This window comes from Leucopleurus acutus, assembly GCF_964270905.1.
Source record: "Leucopleurus acutus genome assembly, chromosome: 1".
Classification (NCBI taxonomy): Eukaryota; Metazoa; Chordata; class Mammalia; order Artiodactyla; family Delphinidae; genus Leucopleurus; species Leucopleurus acutus.
This window is the reverse complement of record NC_139142.1, coordinates 165,869,989-165,893,358: the sequence shown is the minus strand read 5'-3', so window position 1 is coordinate 165,893,358 and position 23,370 is coordinate 165,869,989. Positions and strand designations below refer to the sequence as shown.

Genomic DNA, 23,370 nt, shown 5'->3' with positions numbered 1-23,370 from the left:
AATAAACCAGGATCCACAAACTGGGAGGAGCCTTTTTTACCCATCAATGACATAAACATTAAGGACGCCAATAATGCACACCAAAGTTTCAAAAAAATGTTTCTCTATCTCCATTATAAAAGCCTCTGTTACCTGCCTTAGGCTGTCTATGAAACTGATTTACGGCCTGACAGCCAAATTTGATCTGTTTTCCATTTTTCCCAAATTTTGGAGAAGTTTAATATCTATAGAAAATTTCAACGTAGAATCATGGTGACTTTGGTGGTGGCTCAGTGGATAAGACTCCACGCTCCCAATGCAGGGGGCCCGGGTTTGATCTCTGGTCAGGGAACTAGATCCCACATGCATGTTGCGACTAAGAGTTTGCATGCCACAACCTAGGAGCCCGTGTGCCGCAACTAAGGAGCTGGCGAGCTGCAACTAAGACCCAGCACAACCAAATAAATAAATATTAAAAAAAACCAAAACCAAAAAAACACACATAGAATTGTCACTAAAATTCACCAACTGTCAACATTTGTTTTCTCCCTCCATCTCTCTCTCTACGTTTGTACAACTGCCCACCCCAGAACGCTGGAGAGTGAGTTGCAGACATCACAACTCTTCAGTTTCCTGTATTTCAGCATGTATCTCCAAAGAACAAGGGCATATATCTAAACCATCTTCGAATTTCCTCTCATCGTCTCAGTAATATCCGTTATAGCTTTTTACCCTATATTTAAGACCCAAGCAGGGATCATGTAGTGCACTTATGTCACAGTTAAATTCCTTTTATATAAACCAGCTCCACTGTCTCTTTTCTTTTTCGGCTTTCATGTTAATGGCATTAAAAAAATATTTTAGGGCTTCCCTGGTGGCACAGTGGTTAAGAATCCACCTGCCAATGCAGGGGACACGAGTTCGAGCCCTAGTCCGGGAAGATCTCACATGCCACGGAGTAACTAAGCCCGTGCGCCGCAACTACCACGTTGTGGCCCGTGCGCCACAACTCCCACGTGCCTAGAGCCCATGCTCCACAGGAGAAGCCACCACAAGAAGCCCGCGCATTGCAACGAAGAGTAGCCCCCCACTTGCCACAACTAGAGAAAGCCCACACACAGCAATGAAGACCCAATGCAGCCAAAAATAAACAAACAAAAAATAAATTAATTAAAAAATTTGAGACCAGTTATTTTACAAAATGCAGTATTTTGAGACCATGTGAACATCCTACTCCTCTAGCACACAGTATATGGACATATTTCATAAACCAACAATTACACAAAACTATAATTTTTAACTATATGCAACTGCTTAAATATATGTAATCAAAATAAAACTGTCACTGAGTACAACAAGGAAACAAAGTATACCTTGTACCGTTTCTTTCACTGGGGGTGGAGGCTGCTGAAGAGTAGGGTGAGAATTCTCCTGAAAGATGAGAAAATCCAATAAGAAAATTTAAATAGGAATTCATTTAAAAGAATAAAAATTCCACAAGAAACCCTTTGATCCTTGCAATTCCACTTGTAGGAATCTGTAACAGAAATAGTTGTAAAATGCACAAAAATAGGGCCTGGAAATATACACAACAAACTGTCATCAGCGATTACTTCTGAAGAATGGATGGTGAAGAGGCACTAACATTTAACTTTATATAATTTCAACTTTTAAACGATGTTTCTGTATACCTTTTATAACTAAAACATCAGGGAAACCCCATAATATTAAAGGATGGCTATATACTCTTAGGAACGTCTCTGTATAAAACTGCTATTTGGGGACTTCCCTGGTGGTCCAGTGGTTAAGACTCCGTGCTTCCACTGCAGGGAGTGCTGGTTCGATCCCTGGTTGGGGAACTAAGATCCCACATGCCATGTGGCGGGCAGAAAAAAAAATACCCACATGCTATTTATTTGCTATTATAGTAGAGGATTCAAGTGCCTAAACTCAAATGGCATCTAAACAAGAGAATTGTTTTTAAAGATTTTGTTGCTGTTTTTTCAATTATGCCACTGCAATCATTAAAGAATAAACAGCCAAATAGGAGCAGAAACTTAACAAATGATATTCTTTTTTAACCAAAACCAAATCCTGATCTCAGTAAATCTGGTCTTAAAGAAGTTAACTTTCTAGGCCAATCTGAAACAAAAGTTTTCCAAAAGGAGTGCTAGAAAGGACTGCTAATCGTGTAAAATCTAGTGAGAGAGGTGGTCTGATACCTTTTGGACTTCATACTCTCTGAACAAAATCTCCAAGATATCTAAGATTTGCATCTTATTCACTCATATGAGAAAGTGAACACCACTAACTCTTCCAAAGAAACCCCACCTCCAGTACTAAAGCACAGCTATAAATCTCTAGAAACAAACCACTATTGTAATGATTAATGCTTCTAAAGCTAGTTCTCCTAGAATTTTAACTCTTCTCATAATTTATGCAGTTTAAAAGTTTCAATGCATTTTTTTGTCTCTCTCCTGCTCTTAGTAAGACATTAATTCTACTTAGTAAATAGACTCCAGCTGGATTTCTGTTTTTGCAACCAACAAGTCCTAACATCTACTGCCACAGAAAAATAATTACCACCTGGCTTCACGACTTTTTTTGTTTGCTTTTGTAACTTGTTATTGACGTAAAACATACTTACTGAAAAGTACTTTCTGATACACAAAGTCCTATTATGATTGTACATTATTTTTCAATGGCTTCTTTTGCTTATGTTATTATTTCATGAGTTTTCTTAACTACATTAAAGATTTTGAATTAACTTATTCATTCCTAACTTTTACTATTTTTTTCCCCTTAATATTACCTCTGTCACACTTTTGGGAAAAATGATTAATATTTAAATTTATATTTCTTTATTCCTTAGATTACAGTTGTAGACACATTCATAAAAATACCTAATTTTATTTCTGTATCCTCCAATGCTCATTTCTTAAAAGTAAAGACACTGCGTTTCACTCTTATTTATTGTATGAACTCAGGCCCAAAGTGATACCACTTTCTATCTCCTGGAAATGACTTACATTTTTCGTAGCTCTCTTGGATACTTTGGGAATTTCAATTTGTCGCAGATTTTGTGAAACCTCTGCAATGCTTTTATGTCTTATTGCATTTTTCCTTTTAAAAATAGAAAGAAACAGTCAATATACACTGAATACAGGTTACAGCTAGTTATATCAGAATGGAACTAGAGTTTAAAATAAAACACTTAAATAAAAGTCGGTTATCTTGAGGTTGCCCTGAACTTACAGTAAAACAAGTCAATCCCAGAATTTCTAAAAGTAACAACTATAAATTTAACTAGTTATGAACAATGTAGAGCATCATGGAAAATATACAAAGTAAGCTGAAACCCTAAGCTTATCTCATGGAAGGCTCCTAGTTCTTGGAGACCCCATGTGGAGAGTCAAGAGGGGACTGTGACTACACAATACAAGACTATATGTTCCCCAGATAACATAAAGAGTGTCAGATGCTCCTTGTTAAGAACTCTAATAATTGGCTTCTGTGATTCAGACATAAGGGCAACTATTAATTCAATAAATTATAGACAAAGACAACTGGACTATGGCTTAAACATACCCTATACCAGAACTGTAACAGTGCAAGTAATTCCTTTAATTCCTTGAGCTCCTACCTTCTCTTCTTAGCTGATCTGGAACGAAGCTCCTCCAGTTGGTCAGATTCGGTGCCACACGACACTGACCTATGAGCATTTGACGTAAGAGGCACAGAAAGGGGTGATTTGCTCTCCTGTGTCATGGAGTCATCACTGATAAAATCTGTAGGAAGGACACCAGCCAGCTTCTGAGGAATCACAAATCCTAGGCTGTGGTAAAGATGTCCAAGTATCTTTGGGATTGAATCAATATACCTGTGGAATAGATTGATTAAATATGGAACAGTCAGTCACCATTCCACCCTCTCTACTCCCTTCCTCACCCAGCATGAGAAATAGTCCTTACAATGCTACAATTCTGAGACAATACCTATATAAGTTCTTGGTAAAATTATTTTAAATTTAAATTAGTAGTCATCAAACTTACAATTCCAAAATTTCTTCCAGAAACTTTGCTAGGTATGCCGAATCTTCAGTTAAACACACCATGCGCAGCAAATCTGTCACCTGAAGATTTTAGAAAATTACCACATGGCCTCTGCAGGAAGCTGAATGCATCTACAGCACATCCCCAGTGGCACTAAGCAGCATACTTGCCTCCTCCACTACTTGCTCCATTTCACCTATATGTTCATATACTGAAGGGCACTGCCGACACATCTCCAAATGAAGAAATACCTGGAGCTGGCACCTTGAGAGAAAAAAAAAAAGCTTGGTTATATCTGCTTTGAGTGTCACTTAACTGAAATGAAAGTTCCTTCCTTATGCAGAGATCTGTTTACATAAGAAACAACAACCAAAAAGAAGAGCCATTGCTTTCTAAATAGCAATATGGTTATTAGGTAAACAGGTGTTGCAAACTGAACATTAGAACGTTATAGAGAATCAGCTACAAAAGCCTCTTCAAGCAACTGGCAATCTATTTTAAACTGATATATACTCAGCCATTAAAAAGAAAAATGAAATAATTCAATCTGCAGCAATAGGAATGGACCTAGAGATTATCATACTAAGTGAAGTAAGTCAGAAAGAAAAACATACATCACTTATATGTGTGGAATCTGAAATATGACACAAATGAACTACCTATGAAACAGAAACAGACTCAGACATAGAAAACAAACTTATGGTTACCAAAGGGCAAAGGGCGTGGGGGAGGGATAAATTAGCAGTTTGGGACTAGCGGATACAAACTATATTATATATAAAATAGATAAACAACGACATTGTAAAGCAACTATACTCAAAAATTTTTTAAAAAAGATAAATAAGGTCCTAGTGTGCAGCACAGGGAATTATATTCAAGATCCTGTAATAAACCATAATGGAAAAGAATTTTTTAAAAATGAAAAATTAAATTGATACAAGTAAATCTTGGAAGCTCTGTTTTGGAGTAATTGTTTAAAAAAAAAAAGGGGGACTTCCCCGTTGGTCCAGTGGAAAAGATCCGCCTTACAATACAAGAGACGTGGGTTCAATCCCTGGTCAGGAAACTAAGATCCCACATGCCGCGGGGCAACTAAGCTCACACGCCACAGCTACTGAGCTCGTGCACCTCAACTAGAGAGCCCATGTACTCTGGAACCCGTGTGCCACAACTAGAAGGAAGCCCACGCACCGCAAGGAAGAGCCCGCATGCTGCAACTAAGACCCGATGCAGCCAAAAATTTTAAAAATCATAATAAATAAATCTTTAAGAAAAATTAAAAAGGTAGTTAATTACTCTCTGACTTTATCGTCTTTATCCAGTTTTCCTACATTCTGTCGAAGACTTTTGCTAGTTTTCAAGAGGTTGTTTCTTACTTGATGTAGGCAGTTCATCTGAAAATACAAAATTACATAGGAGAATGTTAATATTAATGCTTATCATTATTTCTAATTTCTTCACAGCTGACTAATGCCCTAAGAAGGGAAGTACATCCTCTTTCTTTCATTTGAATGAAAAATAGTGTAATATTCTTTTATATTTTTTAAAAGAACATGTAGAAAAGTATTTGAGAGCAAATGGGCATGGATACAGCAAGCCTGCCGATTTGAACTTTCATAAAAGGAAGATTCCATAAAGTAGTGATTGAGAAGTCTAAGCAAAATGAATCAACATTTTAAAGAAATGTTCCAGGTGACTCTAAAGTGCAGCCAGGGTTAAGAACCACTGGCTTAATTCATGCAGCTAACATGCAACTCAGATGAGGATAGAGCTTTCACTGGAAGGGAAGTACATGTAATTACTCCCACTTGGCCCATTTCCTTGATTTCTGCCTTCTCAGTGGACTATGTCCATCTTCCAAGACATAGAATTGTGCTCACCCCCTCACTCATCATTTTTGAAATGTGCATTGCATAACAGATATTTTCCAAGACATATGAGCCAGACCCACCAACAAGCAACTAACATTGTTATGACAAACAACAATATCCGGATTCCCTTACTTCTAATTCCTTGGTGTCTTTGGACTTTAGGAATGCTTTCATGTTTGAGATCATGTTCCGAGCACATGAACACAACACGATTTCTCCTGTGGCCACAGTCTTTTGGTAATTTTCATGTATGTAAGATAGTAGCTCCTCCTCAGTTTTAAAATCTGTGGGAAAAAAAAGTCAAATTGATCATCAGACCCAGCTGAAGTCACTGTACTGCTTAAGCCAGTGGTTATAAACTGGGAAGTTTTGCTGCCCAGGGGGACATCTGGCTATGTCTGGGTGGCAGTGACTGGTGGGGAGAGGGAGGGTACTACTGGCATCTAATGGGGTGGAGACCAGGGATGCTGCTAAACATCTTATAGTTCACAGAGGATTACCTGGTCCAAAATGTCAAAAATGCTGAGGTTGAAAAGTTCAGAGATAGTGATTAATTTTAAGGGTTTGCAAATCACGTGGTGTACATGTTATAAATTTAAGGATAACCAGTAATGGAGAAGAAATAAACTATACAAACCTAGCAGAAAGGAAAAAGATGCATAAAGAAAACTTGATTAATCCCATAGCCTGCTAGAAAGGAAAAAAACAATTGAAAGCACAAAATAAGACACTAAAATACACCCTAGCTTATCAGTAATCATAATAATTATAAATATTTATTTTACGAATACACTTGCTGGTTAAATAAAAGATAGAAACTGTCAGGTTGGGTTTAAAAAAAAAATTATGCTATTTACAAAAGACATACCCAAAACACATGACAAAGAAACATTGGAAATAAAGGAATAGAGGTATAATCACAAGGAAAACATAAATGATTTTGTATGGACCTAAAAAGAAAGCCTCAAAATATATGATGCAAAAATTGGCAGAACTGCAAGGAAATTTAGACATCTACATGGTGGAAGACTATAATACAATCATCTCAGTTATAGATTCTTTTAAGTAGAAAAAAATTAATAAGGATTTTGAATATTCAAATATTAAGATGAATATGTATGGAACCAAGTACCCCAAAATTAGAGAATACACATTATTTTCAAGTACACATGGAATATTAACAAAACAATCACATATTAGGCCATAGAGTTTCAACAAATATTAAAGATTCAATATCTTACAGAACACATTGTGCACAGTCCAAAAAAATTAAAAGCTAATTACAAAAATAAAACACTCTCTTCTATTACTGATGTCAGAAAATATTTAGATGTATCAATGAAAACAGAATATAGCAAACTTATATAATGCAGCTAAATTTATACCTAAAGGAAAATTTATAGACAAATTATCTTTTTAAAGAAAAATTCAAAAACCAAATTAGCTAAGGGTCCAACACAAGAAATAACACAAAAGAGTAAATCCAAATAATAAAGAAGGCAATAATAAAGATAAAAACAGAAATGAATTAAGTAGGAAAAAAAGAAATGAGAGAGCAACAAAAACAAAGATGATTCAAGAAAATAAAACAAATTCAAAATACTATTAAGAGAGAAGGTTTAAGTTCAATTTTTCCATAAACATATCCAGTTATTCCTGCACCATCTGTTGAAGATTATCCTTGTCCTGTTGAATTGTTGGGGGCACTACTGTCAAATATCAATTTACCACTGTTGTGCAGGTCTATTTCTGGAAAGGATCTAGTCCAGAAATTATGCTAATGCCACATTGTCTTGCATTACTGTTAATTTTGCTCTCCCATCTGCATTCTGGTATACCATACTAGCTCATCGAAGATGTGCTATCTCACTCAAACTGATTATCATCTATGATCCAGTATTCCACAAGAAAAAAAAAATGTTTAAAGAAGCAGAAAACTTTCATTCCAGAATTTTCGAAAGGACTCAAAGGTGACATCAGGTAATTATCACCCAAAGTTCATAAGCTATTGTCACAATCACCCCACAGTACTGGCACTGTCAGTGTGAGCTAAGAATGTACCCTGAGAATGAGAAACATACTGTAATTCAATCCATTTTTAAAGAAAAAAGAACAAATAGGAAAATAAAAGCTACTGGACTAAATTCTTCTGCCTGACTTTGAAAGACCTCAATAATCTAACCCTAGATTATTCACGAACCTTTTCCCTTCTCTTCATTCACAAATGTATAAAACTTCTTTAACCACTTAAAGGGCCAAGACACAGCCCTTCTTTGTGACTTTGCTTATGCTAATCCTCCATCTAGCACACACTTCTTTTACCTTTCTGCCTTCTAAACTCTGCTCATTCTTCAAAGTCTAACCTGGGCTCCACTGGCTCCGTAAAAGCCTTCTCAGCCTGTTCTGCTCAAGACTGGACTTTCCCTTTCTTGACTCCTAGTATGTCTTTACTTCCAAAACGAACAAGTATTTTCTGTTACAGTCTCTTGGCTCTCTTACGTATTCATTTTACCAATTCGTTGTGTATATGTATGTGTGTATATATATATATATATATGTTCATTATTATTCTTTGTAGCTGGATCATAAATCTAAGGAGAGGAAATTATCTTATTTACTGTACTCCCCATAACACACTTGTGGACATACAGTAGATAGCCAATAAATGTTCATTAAGCAAGGGATATGATTAAAACTTAAAAATATGAGAGTACAGAAGAGTAAACATGAATTTAGATACCAAAATGCAATGGAACTGAGGAATACCTTTAGGTTTAGAACTTCTTAGTGTTCTTCCTTTGTTTCCCAAGTTATCTGCTGTTCTTCCATTGGCTATCTTTTGGATCCCTTTCTCCCCAGCTGTGTCTGGACTGCCATCTGGATGTAACTTCTGAGCCTTTACATTCAGTCTTGCAACATTCAGCATCTTTAAGGAACGGCACATGGTATTCATCTTCTGCCTCACTGGAGTACGAGGGACACCTCCTACCAAAACGACATTGTGGGAAGGAAAGTAAAATAACTTTTACTTCTGTGGAATCAAGAACTACTTTAATTCAGATGAAATATTCTGTGAAGGAGTATTGAAATGAAGTATATCCATTCAGAATGATCTGAATTAGGTAGTTCTTGCATCTCTTTCTACCTACAACACAGGGTAGAAAGAGCTCTTTTTTAAACTGAAGTTTAGGAACTAAATATCTCAAGGTGGTTAGATGATTTTTACATCTAATGCCAAACAGATAACAGACAAATGCCGAACTGACTCATTTTGGTGTTACCCAGTAGTCACAGAGTTGTGATGAAACTCTTTTGAAAGGCGATTAAGCAGTCTGCATCCAGAGCTCCCTTTTCCATGAATAACTTGTTCATGGAAACTTATACTAAGGAAATCATTCAAAGGTAAATCATATGCATGATGTACACTATAGTATTATTTATAATGGTAAAAACTGAAAACAATCTACATGTTCAACAACATAAGAAATTTGCAAATTTTGTTAAGCAATAAGGTAACTAAAAAAGCAAAGTAGTAGATAAACAAGTAATTATAAGCAGCACACAAAGTTGTATTTAAATTTCTGTTATAACTAAAAACAAAAATGGTTTAATTCATTAAGAAGGTAGAAAAAAAGAAGGTAGGATTGTGGGAGATTTTTAAAATCACTACTGTACTAATATAATTACTTTAAAATATGAAATATAAGAACTTGTCCTTCTTTATTCAGTTACCAGTTCAACTTCATTTTAAGGAATATCAATCTTTTAAAACACACAGTGTCAAAAAAGACTGTAAGAAACAGCCTTTCTATGTGCTTACGCTTCTTTTTGCTGTCTTCTTGATTGGACACAGTATATTCTTCACGAGACTTTCTCTGGTAGAGCTCAGAGAGGCAACGTGTCAATTCACTTTCAGTTTTGGAAGGCTCTTCCTTATTAGATGACGCAGCCTGTAGTAACCTGTGAATAAGTCAAGATGTCTAGTACAAGGTTGAAATTCTGATTTTCCAAAATGCTTTAAAAATAGCAACAACAATATTCATTATCCTTTTAAAAGCTAATCAAAAGATGTCTCCACAAGATGGCTTCACAAGTATTTTTTCTCAGGAGGGAAAATGTCCCTCTTCTCATTTATGATTTGTACAAATTCAGGGGCAGAAGCTACCTGTTCACAAAACCATTAATGTATTAATACATACAGTATTGACTTTTATTAATAAGATTCTTCATGTCCTAGGGTACATGTCTAATTATGCTAACTATTTCACTCACTTCTGGGCTTCCACAATTTTTACCCAGTTTCCATACATTAAAGTACAAGATGATGTAATACAGTGTAGTGAGTATCAGAATAACTTTTGAATAATTATTTCACACTCTAGTAAACTAATTTGGGATTGAAGAGCAGGGAAAGAAATAGGGCAGGGGAGATGATTAGTTATTAACTGCTTTCCCGCCTACAGCTAAATATCAGTCACTAAGGAAATAATGAAAATAGCACAACTTTCAAAATGTATTATTTCTATTTCATTATCTTCCATTATCTGATATCATCTGACTTAAAAGTAGGAGAAAGTTATGGTGCCATTAGTTGAATTAGTTCATACCAGCAGCAGGTCTGAAGCAGCCTAATTCTCCTAAGTGTGCTGGTATTTCCTTGAGCAGTGAGGGTTGCTTTTTCCCCCCCCTTAATTTACTGTATCTGCTTCAGATTTTTTTTTTAATAAAATTAAGCATTCATGGACACAGAGAAAGCCTCACCCAATTTCTTCCCATCCCTTCCTCCCAGAGGTATTCCTAGATTCGTGTGTACCTTATTTACAGAGACATATATATGTAACAAAACGAACAAACTGCTGTTTCATATGTTGTAAATCTTATGAAAATGGTATCATACAACAGCATCCTTTGGCAATTTTGTTTGCACTCAACATATTTTTCACGTGTTGCTCTGGTTTATTCAGTTTTACTAATCTATGTATAATATTCTATTGTATAACTATACTGTAATTTATTTATCCATTTCCCTGCTGAGAGTCTGCTAGTCCTTTCCACTGGAAATGAATATTCTAGCACAGCTCTCCTTGTGTTTGTGCAAAAATTTCTTCAGTGCAGATACCTAGAAGTAGAATTGCTGAGTGTCAGAGTATGTGAAGTTTCTGTTTTACTAGGAACATTGTTCTCTAAAATGGTTGTAACCATTTTACACTTCTACCATCTAAAATGTGCTCATTTCCCCACATGCTAATTTTTCACAATCTAATAGTTATAAAATAGAATCTGGTGGGTTTTTCCATGTTGTGGTTTTAATTTCCACTTGCCTACGCTGAGTATCTTTCCAAATTACTGCTCTGTTGGATTTCTTCATATGAATTGCTTGTTCACAATTTTTTTAAAATTTATTTTATTTATTTATTTTTGGCTGCATTGAGTCTTTGTTGCTGAGCGTGGGCTTCCTCTAGTTGCGGCAAGCGGGGGCTACTCTTCATTGCGGTGCGCAGGCTTCTCATTGCGGTGGCTTCTCTTGTTGCAGAGCATGGGCTCTACGTGCACGGGCTTCAGTAGTTGTGGCGTGTGGGCTCAGTAGTTGTGGCTCGTGGGCTCTAGAGCGCAGGCTCAGCAGTTATGGCACATGGGCTTAGGTGCTCTGCAGCATGTAGGGATCGAACCCGCGTCCCCTGCATTGGCAGGTGGATTCTTAACCACTGTGCCACCAGGGAAACCCCGCTTGTTCACATTCTTTGCCCAAGTTTCTATTGGATTTCTTATATTTAGGAGATCTGTACTAATTTGGATACTAATGCTTTGCTGGTTATATGGATTACAGCTACCCGAGTCTATGACTAGTCTTCATCATATAAACATTTTAAAATTCATTATAGTCATATATGTTCCTTCATGCTTTGAATTTTTTAGGTCTTATTTGAGAAATCCACCCTTAGCCTAATCTTCTTCTCTAGTGTTTCTCCTTCTTACAATTTTAAAGTGTTTACTTTTCATGTTTGGTTTTTCAGTTTATTTGGAATTTATCATTATGTATGCTGTGAAGTAGAAATCTAATTTTTTTAATCTTTTTTGTTCTGGATAGCCAATCATCAACACCACCATTTACTGAATAGTCTATTCTTTCCCTGCTGCTTCTACTCCACTGGTCTATCTGTTGATCCTTGCACCAATACCACACTATGTTATTTACTACAGCTTTATGGTAAATTTTGCTATCTCATATGGGAAGGTGCACCTGTTATGCTCTTAGTCTTTTGGAGCTGTACCATGTCCATGAATCAGAAGACTCATTATTATAAGATGTCAATTCTTCCCAAATGGACGTATAAGCTCAATACACACTCAATCAAAAATCCTAGCGGGCTTTTTTTGGGTGTGTGGAAACAGGCTGATTCTAAAATTTACATGGAAATGCAAAGGGTCCAAAATAGCCAAAGCAATTCTGAGAAAAAAAAAGAACAAAGTTGAGAGGACACAGACTACCTGATTTCAGTACTCAAGATAATGTGGTATTAACATAATTTCTGGACTAGACTCTTTCCAGAAATAGACCTGCACGTTGGTAGTCAACTGATTTTGACAAAGGTGCCACAGTGATTGAGAAAAAGATTGTCTTAACAAATGGAGTTGGAACAACTGGGTATCTTTATGGAAAAAATAAACCTCAACTTTACTTCTTAATATTTTGAGTTTCTGTCATATCTTTTACATTTCCAATATTATTTATGACTGCTCATACAAGTAGCTCAATCTTGCTATAGATTATTTTATTTGGCTTCTCAAAGAATCATCTTTTGTTTCTCTTGACTTCTATTTATTATTTTTAATATTGCCTTCTTTTTTTAATTTTTGGGTTTACTCTCTTGTATTAAGTGTGTCGGTCTCAGCTAATTGGTTTTTAATTTTTCTCTTCAAAAGATACTTTAAATTTTCCTTTAAGTATAAATTTAACTGCATTATTCAAGTTTGCTATTTTCCTTTTTTGAGATTTAATACTAAATATTTTCTGACATCTATGAGTGTATTTTGTTTTCGTAATTGACTTTTTCTAAATTTTTAGTTCTGATAAAATACACAGCATAATTTATCATCTTAATCAGTCTTAAGTACATAGTTCAGTGGTATTAAGTATATTCATAATACCATCATCTCCATCCATCTCCAGGATTCATCTTGTAAAACTGAAACTCTAGGGGCCTCCCTGGTGGCGCAGTGGTTGAGAGTCCGCCTGCCAATGCAGGGGACACGGGTTCGTGCCCCGGTCCAGGAAGATCCCACATGCCGCGGAGTGGCTAGGCCCGTGAGCCATGGCCACTGAGCCTGTGCGTCTGGAGCCTGTGCGCCACAACGGGAGAGGCCCCAACAGTGAGAGGCCCATGTACCGCAAAAATAAAAAAAAAAACAAACCCTGAAACTCTATACCCATTAAACAATATTCTCCATTTGTAATTAGTTTTTAATATTATTGGACTGTACTCAGAAAGGGTGGTCTGTTAAAAACAACAACAAACTCACATGCAGATAACTGAGAGCTGACTTCAATAATCAATACCCAGAGAAAAAAATAAGTTTTACCAAAATGACTCCATCAAATTTGAACTGGCACCACTAAAGTTAGAGCAAGGAAACCACTTCTCCACAACAGAGGAATTCCAGGGAGCTGTGCGGCCAAGCTCCTGCTGGGCCCATTCTGGAGTAGGCGGAGCTACAGAAACAAAGAAGCAGAGATGGAAGAGGAAAAGAGGCATTAGAAGCAAAGCAGAGAATTCCAAGCACTTGCTCCTCCCTTGGACTGACTGCATTCTTCTAAAGGACATCATTAACAATGTTCCTTCAGCTGCACCCCCAATTCCAACAGGCCTATGTTGTCTATGAAAAATGTGCAAACACAGGCTTCCTGAATGTTCCTCAAACACACCAGACACACAAACCTTGGCACTTACTGTTGCTTCTACAATGTTCTCTCCCTATCACTTCCTTCAAAGCCTTTGCTCAGATATCACTTTTTTAACAAGGCCTGTTTAAAATTACAACCCTCCTATTCCTTTTTCTCTGCTTTATAACTATAGCACTTAACACTTTCAAACATACTATATAATTTCCTTATTTAATTTATTGTCTTGTCTCCCCTGACTAGATAAGTTTCTTAACAACAGAGACCTTTGTCTATTTTCTTCTCTAATGTACTCCCAGCCCCTGGAACAGAGCCTGACATACAGCAGGCACTCAATAAATCTATTGAGTAAATGTGAATGGAAGAACTATCAAATTGATTATATCTATCTAGCATAAATAAGGTTTGTATCATATCAGTAACAGTGCAAAAAGTGGAAGACAGAATCATAACAGTTTTACATGCAGTCTTTATTAAACATATTAAAAAATACCTTCGATTTCAAAATGGTTTCACAGAGCCTTTGGCCTCCTCAGAATTGCTTCAGGATTTCTATAAATAATGATTTAAACTGCCAGAAATATTGTAGCCTACTTTTATCTGTTTTATAACAGATATTGGGCTCTACTAAAAGCACATTGAAAAAAAGTTATGTTGCTAGAAAAGATGGTAAACCACTAACCTAGAGTATGGTAGTTATTGCTTCAGAAGCTTACCTGAGGTAGCAGGATCTTCAAGTGAATTGTGAATCTGATTCAATACACCATCCACAACCTCAGAAAAAAGGGAAGCTGAATCCTGGGGGCTCTCTGCCACAACTGTTTGGAGAAAATGTCTTTGAAATTCACTCTCCTTGGTGTGGAACACAGTGAGAATTGTAGCACTGGCAGAGAAGGGGGAAATAACTCCAGTGATGGGGGGCCAGCCTTCACCAGGGTCCACACTGGTAACCTACATAAAAAGATCTAATTAGTTGGGAATATTGTTGACATATGTCTAAAAAGGCATGTAGTTTAGTAAAAGACAGAATGATAGTTTCACCCAATGATTAATATAAAAGAGAAAACTGGAAAAGACAGACTTCACGGATATTAGTGCTAGCATTAAATTTACTGATCATCTAATCCTAATCCCTCAATTTACAGATAAGAAAAGCCTAAGGTTATTAGGAATATTTACTAAGCACTTATTATGTACTTATTATAACTCAATGGATTCTCATAACCACTCTGAAGTAAAAATGATTATTATCAGAACTTCCCTGATGGTTCAGTGGTTAAGACTCTGTGCTTCCACTGCGGGGAGCATGGGTTCGATCCCTAGTTGGGGAACTAAGATCCTGCATGCCATGAGGCACAGCAAAAAAAAAAGATTATTATCCCCATTTTATAGAGGAGGAATTGAGGTTGAGGAATAAGCAACCTGTTTGTCACCCAGTTAATAAGAGGCAGAAGCCAAGAGTGTATGAATTTGAAACCCATGCTCTTAACCAGGAATCAATTCTACCACTTAAGGGGATTTATTCAGATCACATGGTGGGCAGCAGAGCTGTGATCTAATCCAGGTCACCTGACGCCCTGACTCCAGTGCTCTGTCAGAGCACACAACTCTTAGAACAACAACTGTCCAAATGACTACCCAGTTTTTCTCTGGAATGTTTTACAGTGGAATCCAGAAGATAAAAGCTTTCTGAGCTTACAAAAGCAAAAGGCAAAGTAAGGTAAGGAATTACTGGTAGTTAAAAAATTAGCATCACCTGTATATCAAATCTGGGTATGTATGTATTCCTTTTCAGAAGACATTACTAAATTTATATCAAATCTGGGTATGTATGTATTCCTTTTCAGAAGACATTACTAAATTTGTATAACTACTGGACACTAGTATATCTAATTTTACAATGTAGAGTTTTTTTTAAAAATGAAATATATTTATTACATAAAAGTAATAAATACATAATGCAACATTTAAAAAATGAGAAACCACCCATCACTTCACTGCCCTAATATAATCATTCCATTTGGCTCACTACCTCTTCCCTATGTGAATATAATTTGGTTTAATTGGATTCAAGGTACATGCAATTTTTATAAGCTGTTTCTTCACTAATGAGCATTGTCACGATGCTATAATACTTGCAAAAATATCATCTGTTTCACTGAGACTGTATTATGTAGGGCACTCCTTGGCATTTCATAAATGCACTTATTTCACTTTACCAGTGTGTTATTAGACTAGAATAACTTGCCACGTGGAAGGTACCTACCAGATGTAACTCTTCAGCAGTCAGCCTGTTTACCAGCTGCTGAAATAACATCCTTTGAGATGATTTGTTATCCTCTGGACTTTGTAGCATCCAGCTATCAGTGCCCAAAGTGCAGCTTGTTGGGAGGGACCACTGGGTCACTGTGCCTTTTAGAAAAATTCTGACTGGTTTCTGAAAATGTCTCTGATGTACGGCCAAGGGCTCTAGAGTAACTGTCCATGTTTCTTGAATCTCTTTGCCTGTTAGAAATAAAGAATATTGAAATTCTAATATAAGAAGTAGCTCCTAATAAGAGATTTAATAGTAAGAAAAAAAAAATTAGATTGCCAGCCGAGGTACTAGTATTGTCACTTAGTTCACCATTCAACCCTCATTCTACTGCTATCATAGTTAAGTTCATTCAGTTTTATAGGAAAAGCTGTATATGACTGGAATTACAATGGTGTGACTTGATTTCAGAACTTCTCAATAATTATGCCTTATAAATAAGTATTCAAGCAGTACAAACACACACAAAACCCACTGCTTCTTAAATCCATAAAATACAGTGCATCCTATCTTACGAGTTTAAATTCTAAAGACCACGTAAGACAAAACTGCTTTCCATGAAGAGAGATGAGGTTCCCTTAACATCTTTCTTTCACTACCAAGCAGTGTTTCCCCAGCTTTAGTAAAATCCTGGCTAAAAGTTTCAAAACTACTCTTGAAATTTCCTTAAATTGTCCATAGTGTATAATATAGTTTTATGTACATATCTCTATATGGTATTATTTATGTGACTACATAATGATTCAGAAATTAGATTCACTATATAGCAAATCATATGATAAAGCAAATTTATGAAGATTCCAACATGCTGGCTCTTCCTGGTACCAGGCACCATTTTTGCTTCAATTGACTAATTTGTTATTTCTTCTCTGAGTCAATCACTGATTTTCTATGATCTTCAATTTATCAATCTCTTTTATGAAGCAGTGAAACCTTACTACCCATTTGCTTGGGCACCTGAACAATATTATCCTTCTTTGCAAAAAGTTGGGAAACTCTTTAAAAACATTCACTTGTCCTTTTTACATGCGCTTACAGTTGTACCAAACTTCAGTCCTTTCCTGTGGTATCTCTGATTTTGCTTAGATATCTTTCAATGACAAGCGTTAATGGAATGCCTAGGCTGCTGGAAATTCTAAATTCTAAAGAATTCATGGGCCTGACTTGCAGAAATGAATGAAACCCAGACCAACCACCCCATCACCACTCCTCCCCCGCCCCCGGCCCCAAGTATTATTTGCTTACCTTCAACAGGGAAAAATAACGTTCCTTCCACCCGTGGAAATGAGGCTTCATACTCAGGAGAATTATAGAGCAAACAGTTTAAAGTGGAATCAGTTGGCAGAGTTGAAATCCATGAAGAGAGGTGAGGTTCCCTTGACAGCTTTCTTTCACTACCAAGCAGTGTTTCCCCAGCTTTAGTAAAATCCTGGCTGAAAGTTTCAAATGGCAAGACAGTGCCTCCTACATGGTGGAGCAGTTCACATACTGTCCAGTACCCAAGGTGGTCCGGAGATTCCCACAACTAAAATAAAAATTACAAAGAATCTTGGGTTATTGTAAGTTAGGCATTCATAAAGCTAAGGGAAATCAGGAGAAAGTAAAGTTGATATGTACATTAAAGGATCAAATTACACAATTAATGTATTTGTTGAACCAAACACAAATAATGGCCAGCATCCCATTACTTGCATAACTGCTATATAATATGCCTTGAATAACTGCTATATAATATGCCTTCAAGAAAGCACCTATTTAGTGAAAATAGCACTTCAATTCTATCTTCTGTCAAGGAACAGAAGCGATGCAACTCACGAGGGATAAATCATAAAACGTTAGAAGGAATGCAGTCATTACACATTAATAAAAAAAAATCATGTCCTCCACAACACAACAGCGGCCAAGTGTCACAGGAGAGAGGCAGGAGCACCTCCCTTAGAGGGTGATCACCAGAGACTCACCCACCCTGCCCACACCCACGGGTCTGTGTGGAGACCAAACAGGTCTTCTCAGTTCTATCTTCAGTGTTTTCACTAAACTCTGGACTCTTACTGAAGCTTACAGAGTCTGTGCTCTGCCTCCAATCTTTCCTTTGTTTTAAGAAGTATTCTTCGAAACTACATATCCAATCATGCTACTTCTGTAAAAACTCTGAAGGGCTTCCCACTGCCCTACAGTATAGCCATAAAGCCCTTTACAACCCAGCTCTAAACAATATTTCCAAACACATTATCCTTCCCTCACCCATCCCTACCTTCCAGGCACACCGAACCATTTGCTGTTTCCTGAACATGCCACATTTTACAATGCTTCCATGTTTTTGCTGGTTCTGTTTGCTGTGTATTCCCCTTCCATCTTCACCAACTGGATGCTTATTATACTTCATTACCTAGCTCAAACCCTGCTGTCTCTGTAAAAGCCATTCCTCACTCCTTCACACATAGCTGACTCTTCATCCAACCTTCTTTCAGCAAACTTTTATTGAGCAACCTTTATGTGCCATTGAGATAGGCTGGGACATGGGACCCTTTATTGGAGTGCTTGCACCTGGACAAACGAATACAAAGAAACTATAAGGGACTAAAAATAACTGCATGCAGTCAGGGCAATTATGAACAATAGGATACAAAAAGGCCACAAATCAACTGCCATTTCTGAGGTGCTGAGAGCAAAAGCAGGGTACTGAGCATGATCCCTGCACACAGTACCAAGGGGGTGCACAAATCACCTAAGCTACGCCTCCTGCCCAGCCCACCAATCTGCTCCTACTACACCCCCATTTAAGGAACCAGGCCCCTGCCCTTCTCTGGGGAGTAGGAAGGGCCCCTGTTTCTTGTTCTTACTCCCTTGTGCAGCACGAGTCCCAGTAAAGCCTTGCCTGAATTTCTCATCTGGCCTCTTATCAATTTCTATTGATTAAAGAGTCCAAGGACCCAGGATGATAATACCATGAACTAGCAAGACATAGTCCCTGTCTTCCATGATCTTAAAGTCAAGGGTGGGGTGAGTAAAAAAGCAATAGCACGAAATATTTAGCTCAGAATCACAATGTACCATGACAATATGCAGGTACTATGGGAACATAAAGGCGCACCTACCCTAGAATACATTGATCGTGCTGCTTTGCCTACTCCACAGGTGAGTTGACAACTGTGAACCACAAATTGCTATGTGAATGTGAAAAATTAGAACTGGAAGGGTCTTCTAGGTCCTCTCCAAACTTTCCATTATATTGAAGTTCAAAGGGTGCCCAAGTTCACAGCAAGGCAATGATAGTCCAGTCTAAGAACCCACGACTCTCTTGGGTAGTGCTTTTAAAATGAGGATGGTGATCCTGATGAACTTGGATGGACCCTATGATGAATCAACTGAATGGTTTAAGATCAGTGTTAAAGAAAAAAACCAGGAAAGAAAATATCAGAGCACAACAGAAACTATCACATGTAGTGAAGATAAGTAATGTACTGCCAAACTTTTGTTTTGGTTATGCCTATCAGTTTGGAAAATGCTGTGATAGATTAATCAATTAGTATTTGATGTTACCACCCATATATCCACACCTGTGCTCACTGCCAAGGGGGAGAATGGTAAGCCAGTTCAACTATCATAGATCCTGATTAGGATTTTCTGCCAAAGGGAAACAAAAAAATTGTTGAAATTATTTCAGTCAGAGGACCAGCCAGGAAAAAAAAAACTGCTTGGCAAATGAAAAGTAAAACTTTAAAAGGAGTTGAAAAGGACATAAGCTTTGATTAAAAATATATGAAACATGATAAAAAAAAAACCCACAACCAGCATATAGATTATGGCTACATTTTTCTTTTTTATGTACATTATGGGCTAAGTAACAGACAAGTCCTAGTGGTAGTTTCAAATTTAGGGATTTATAAACGTCCACAAGACTATAAGCTCCAAGACAGCAGGGACCACATCCGTCTGGCTCACTAATGGTGCACCCAGTACTCAGCATACCTCGCAGTTTGTTCAACAACAGGTATCTGTTGAGTAAATCAGGGTTAGCATAAAGTGGAAAATGTGAGAGAGGTCTCTTATGCTCCCTTCTATCCTATATCTTTGCAAGAGTTATGTGTGCTTGGATTCCCTCCTCCCTGAGTCTGTTTCTCCCAGTTTTACTTCCCAGACTGTAAGCTCCACATGGCAGACCCTGGAATTTCTCTTCTCTTCTCTCTCTACCTCATAGTGAGAGCTCCCCAAGGACAGAGCCTAAGTCTCCCTTTTGCCTCCACGGTGCGGCTAGGCAGAGGCTTTTGAACAGGAAAAGACAGATCTACACCAGAAAAAAAATTCCAGAAAAGCTTAAGATTATCTGATGGGCTTTTTCTTATGGGAAACAACATAACAGATGTAAGAAGCCTCAGAGAAGACCCATCTCCACAGATGATGGGATGTGCGAACTGGAAGAATCTTTAAAAAGATCCTGTCAACCTACTTATTTTAATGCCATTCAGAAAAGAGAAAAAGAATCTCCAAGCCCAATCTGCTAAGACTTATTTCTAGCCAATATTTGATAAAATACAATTCCAGCATAAAGTCTTTGATGTGATTTAATATCAACTATCCCAAATCGAGCCCTTATGTGTTGTGTCCAACACCTGATTTGCTGCCTTAAACAAACTAAGTTTTAGGATTCCATTTTCTCCATCAATGTTTACCATTCCCTTAAACACTTTTGCCTTTTCCTTTTCTTTTGACCAGCCACTGCTGCCTTACATTGCATTTGCTAAGTCTTCCTTGGTCTTTGCATGTGAAAGCAATTTGGAAATTTTAACCCACTATATCACTACTTGTGTTAAGTATCTGCTCATTTCCCATTTGCAACCTTGCAATTTAACCCACCCCTACTTTAGTGACATATGTTTCCAACAGATGCAATCACATCTTTCACCTGGTTAAGCCACTTTCCCAACTATTAGAACAAAATCCGAATTTATTACCTTGGCCCTACAGATATGCCTCTGCTACCTTCTAACTTCCTCTCCTACTGTGCTTGTCCTTGCCTACTAGTTTTCAGCATTCCTTGCCTTTTTGTTTCTGAAACAAACTAGGCTCATTTCCAGCTCAAATCTTTACACTGGCTCTTCTCTTTGCCTGGAAAGTTCTTGCCCAACCTTCACTATCCTCCTCCTTCACCATTCAGTTCTCTGTTCAAAAAGGCCTTCCCTGACTACGACCCTATTTACAACTGTCTCCTGCTTCTACTTCCTCTGCCCCACCGTCAGCCCCTTACTCAGCTTTATTTCCTTGAGAGCATTATTTGAAATCCTATCACTTGTTTATCTGTTTAATCTGTTAACCATACCTGTCTAATATATCTTCCCCCAGAAGGTAAACTCCACTTTGCTGACCACCGCATCCCCAGCAGCTAAAACAATGTAGTCGGTACTCAATGTAGTGGCTCCTCAAATGAAGTTATTTATTGACAAAGTGAAGTGACGGAAAGAAAATGATGGAGGTAGAAATTTATACTTATCACTGGAGCAGGAGCTCCACTGCCTCAACGAAAGTCCAAATTAGCCATTTAGGACTGTAAGTACATAAGAATTTGTTCATTTGGTCAACAAATATTTTCTGAACACCTATAACAAGCAACAACACATCTGCAGGAGATACAGAGATGTGTGTGCCTGCCTCTTAGGTTATTTCTAGGCTAGATGGAAGGTGAGGGACTGCACGACTGGAACATATAATGGAGAAAGGGTAAGTGCCACAAAAGTGTTTGGAAATTCAGAAGTTGATTGAGTAGTTGCCATGTGGGCAAAGGCCCTAAAGAATGAGTGTGATTTAAACTGGCACAGAAGAGAGAGCAGTGGTGTTTCAATGCTAAGACAAAACAAGCCGTCAAGGCCTGTTGGCCAATTAAACTGTTTCAACAGTATGGAATAAGGGTCGTGTGTAGGAAAGATTAAGTCTGGGAAGACAGATAGGGCCCAAATTGTGAAGGACCTCAAACGCGTTGACTCAGGTACCGAGGACCTACCTATCCCGTTGTGATGAATGTCCCTCTTTGTGACCCCAGAACGTTCCTTCTGAAGGGACACCTGTTGGTCATGTTAGTCTCATTCTGGGTCCACGGGCTGCTCTGCAGATGCTGTCAAGTTCTGGTTCATCAGCCCCAGCACCACGTACTAAAATCTGAGTTCGCTGTGTAATCTTACCTTAGGCCACTCGGTGGTATCCACCCAGTACAAGGTGATTTTTCGGGTTATCATGACTTCCTGGACTCTCTTGGGCAGCAACTTGTCCATCACCTGCTTAGGAGTAGGCGGCAGGCGCTGGGCCTGGGCCTCGCACCCGGACACGAACTGCAGCAGCTCCCTCTGCGAATGCGGACAGGGGGCTAGGAGGAAGACGGCGTTCACAAAGCCGCCGAGCGCAGACTGGGCCTCCTTGGCCTCGCCCTCCACGTCCAGCAGTCTCCTCCCGCTGCTACGCAGAATCGGCTTCGTGGGCGATGTGATCTCGGGCCGGTCCCACTGATAGTCTAGCAGCGTCTCCATAAGGGCACTGTGCGTGTGGGTGGCCCTGGGCGCCGGGCCCGGCAGGTGGGCGCCGTGGGCGCCATCCCCGAGCCTCGTCTCCAGCTCCTCCTCAAAGTCCTCCCAGGAGCGGACCCCCAGCTCGCGGAAGTCAGACACGCGGGAAGGCCGGCTCCGCGCACCCTGAGAGTCAAAGAACCTGAAGGCCCAGCGGACCCTGGCCAGGCCGAACCTGCAACTCAGGTAGGTGAGGAGGCGCAGGGCGACCCGCCGGACTGGGCTCTCACCAGCGGCGCCTCCCGCGGTGTCCAGCAGCAGCATTACGTTGTGACAGCAGGCCATGTCGGCCGCGCAGCCGCCTCAGGGTTAGAGCCGGGGCCGGCGCCGCTCTCTCCTAGACCCTTGCTTCAAAGAACCAGCGCCATTCTCTGCTTCTCTCAGAGACTCTGGTCGAAAGCCTCCCGCGCTCTCCAAGGGCTGCTGGCATTGGCGGAGCTAACCCCCAAGGTCAGCTCCCATTGGTCGCTTGCCTTACGTAAGTTACGTGAGCAACTTTCATCCTTGGCTCTGATTGGAAGGATGATGGAGAAGAGCCCTGCTTGATTGGTGGACTGCGGGACGGTGGGCGGGACGCTGTGTTCCGAGAGAAACTTAACGTTCATTGGCCTGGGCCTTCGTTTTAAAATTTAAAGAGGCGGTGCTGGGGGCCTGTGGCTTTAAGTTTCTCTTTTACGAAGGAGGGATGGGGCCGTGCGAT

At 38.7% G+C, this 23,370-nt stretch overlaps 1 protein-coding gene across 1 annotated transcript in view; it reads right to left on the bottom strand.

Moving 5' to 3' along the window:
- TICRR (TOPBP1 interacting checkpoint and replication regulator) overlaps nt 1-22,955 on the bottom strand; it is a gene marked incomplete at both ends in the record, with an annotated part of 48,546 nt that extends 25,591 nt beyond the window's left edge. The window contains 14 exons of the mRNA XM_082850982.1: nt 1,353-1,410; nt 3,009-3,102; nt 3,623-3,859; nt 4,032-4,111; nt 4,202-4,295; nt 5,328-5,425; nt 6,035-6,186; nt 8,669-8,887; nt 9,723-9,862; nt 13,484-13,613; nt 14,519-14,753; nt 16,069-16,307; nt 17,362-17,641; nt 22,293-22,955. Coding sequence (XP_082707108.1) covers nt 1,353-1,410; nt 3,009-3,102; nt 3,623-3,859; nt 4,032-4,111; nt 4,202-4,295; nt 5,328-5,425; nt 6,035-6,186; nt 8,669-8,887; nt 9,723-9,862; nt 13,484-13,613; nt 14,519-14,753; nt 16,069-16,307; nt 17,362-17,641; nt 22,293-22,955 — 2,719 coding nt within the window. The remainder of the gene's footprint in view (nt 1-1,352; nt 1,411-3,008; nt 3,103-3,622; nt 3,860-4,031; nt 4,112-4,201; nt 4,296-5,327; nt 5,426-6,034; nt 6,187-8,668; nt 8,888-9,722; nt 9,863-13,483; nt 13,614-14,518; nt 14,754-16,068; nt 16,308-17,361; nt 17,642-22,292) is intronic.
- Nucleotides 22,956-23,370: the final 415 nt, after the last annotated feature.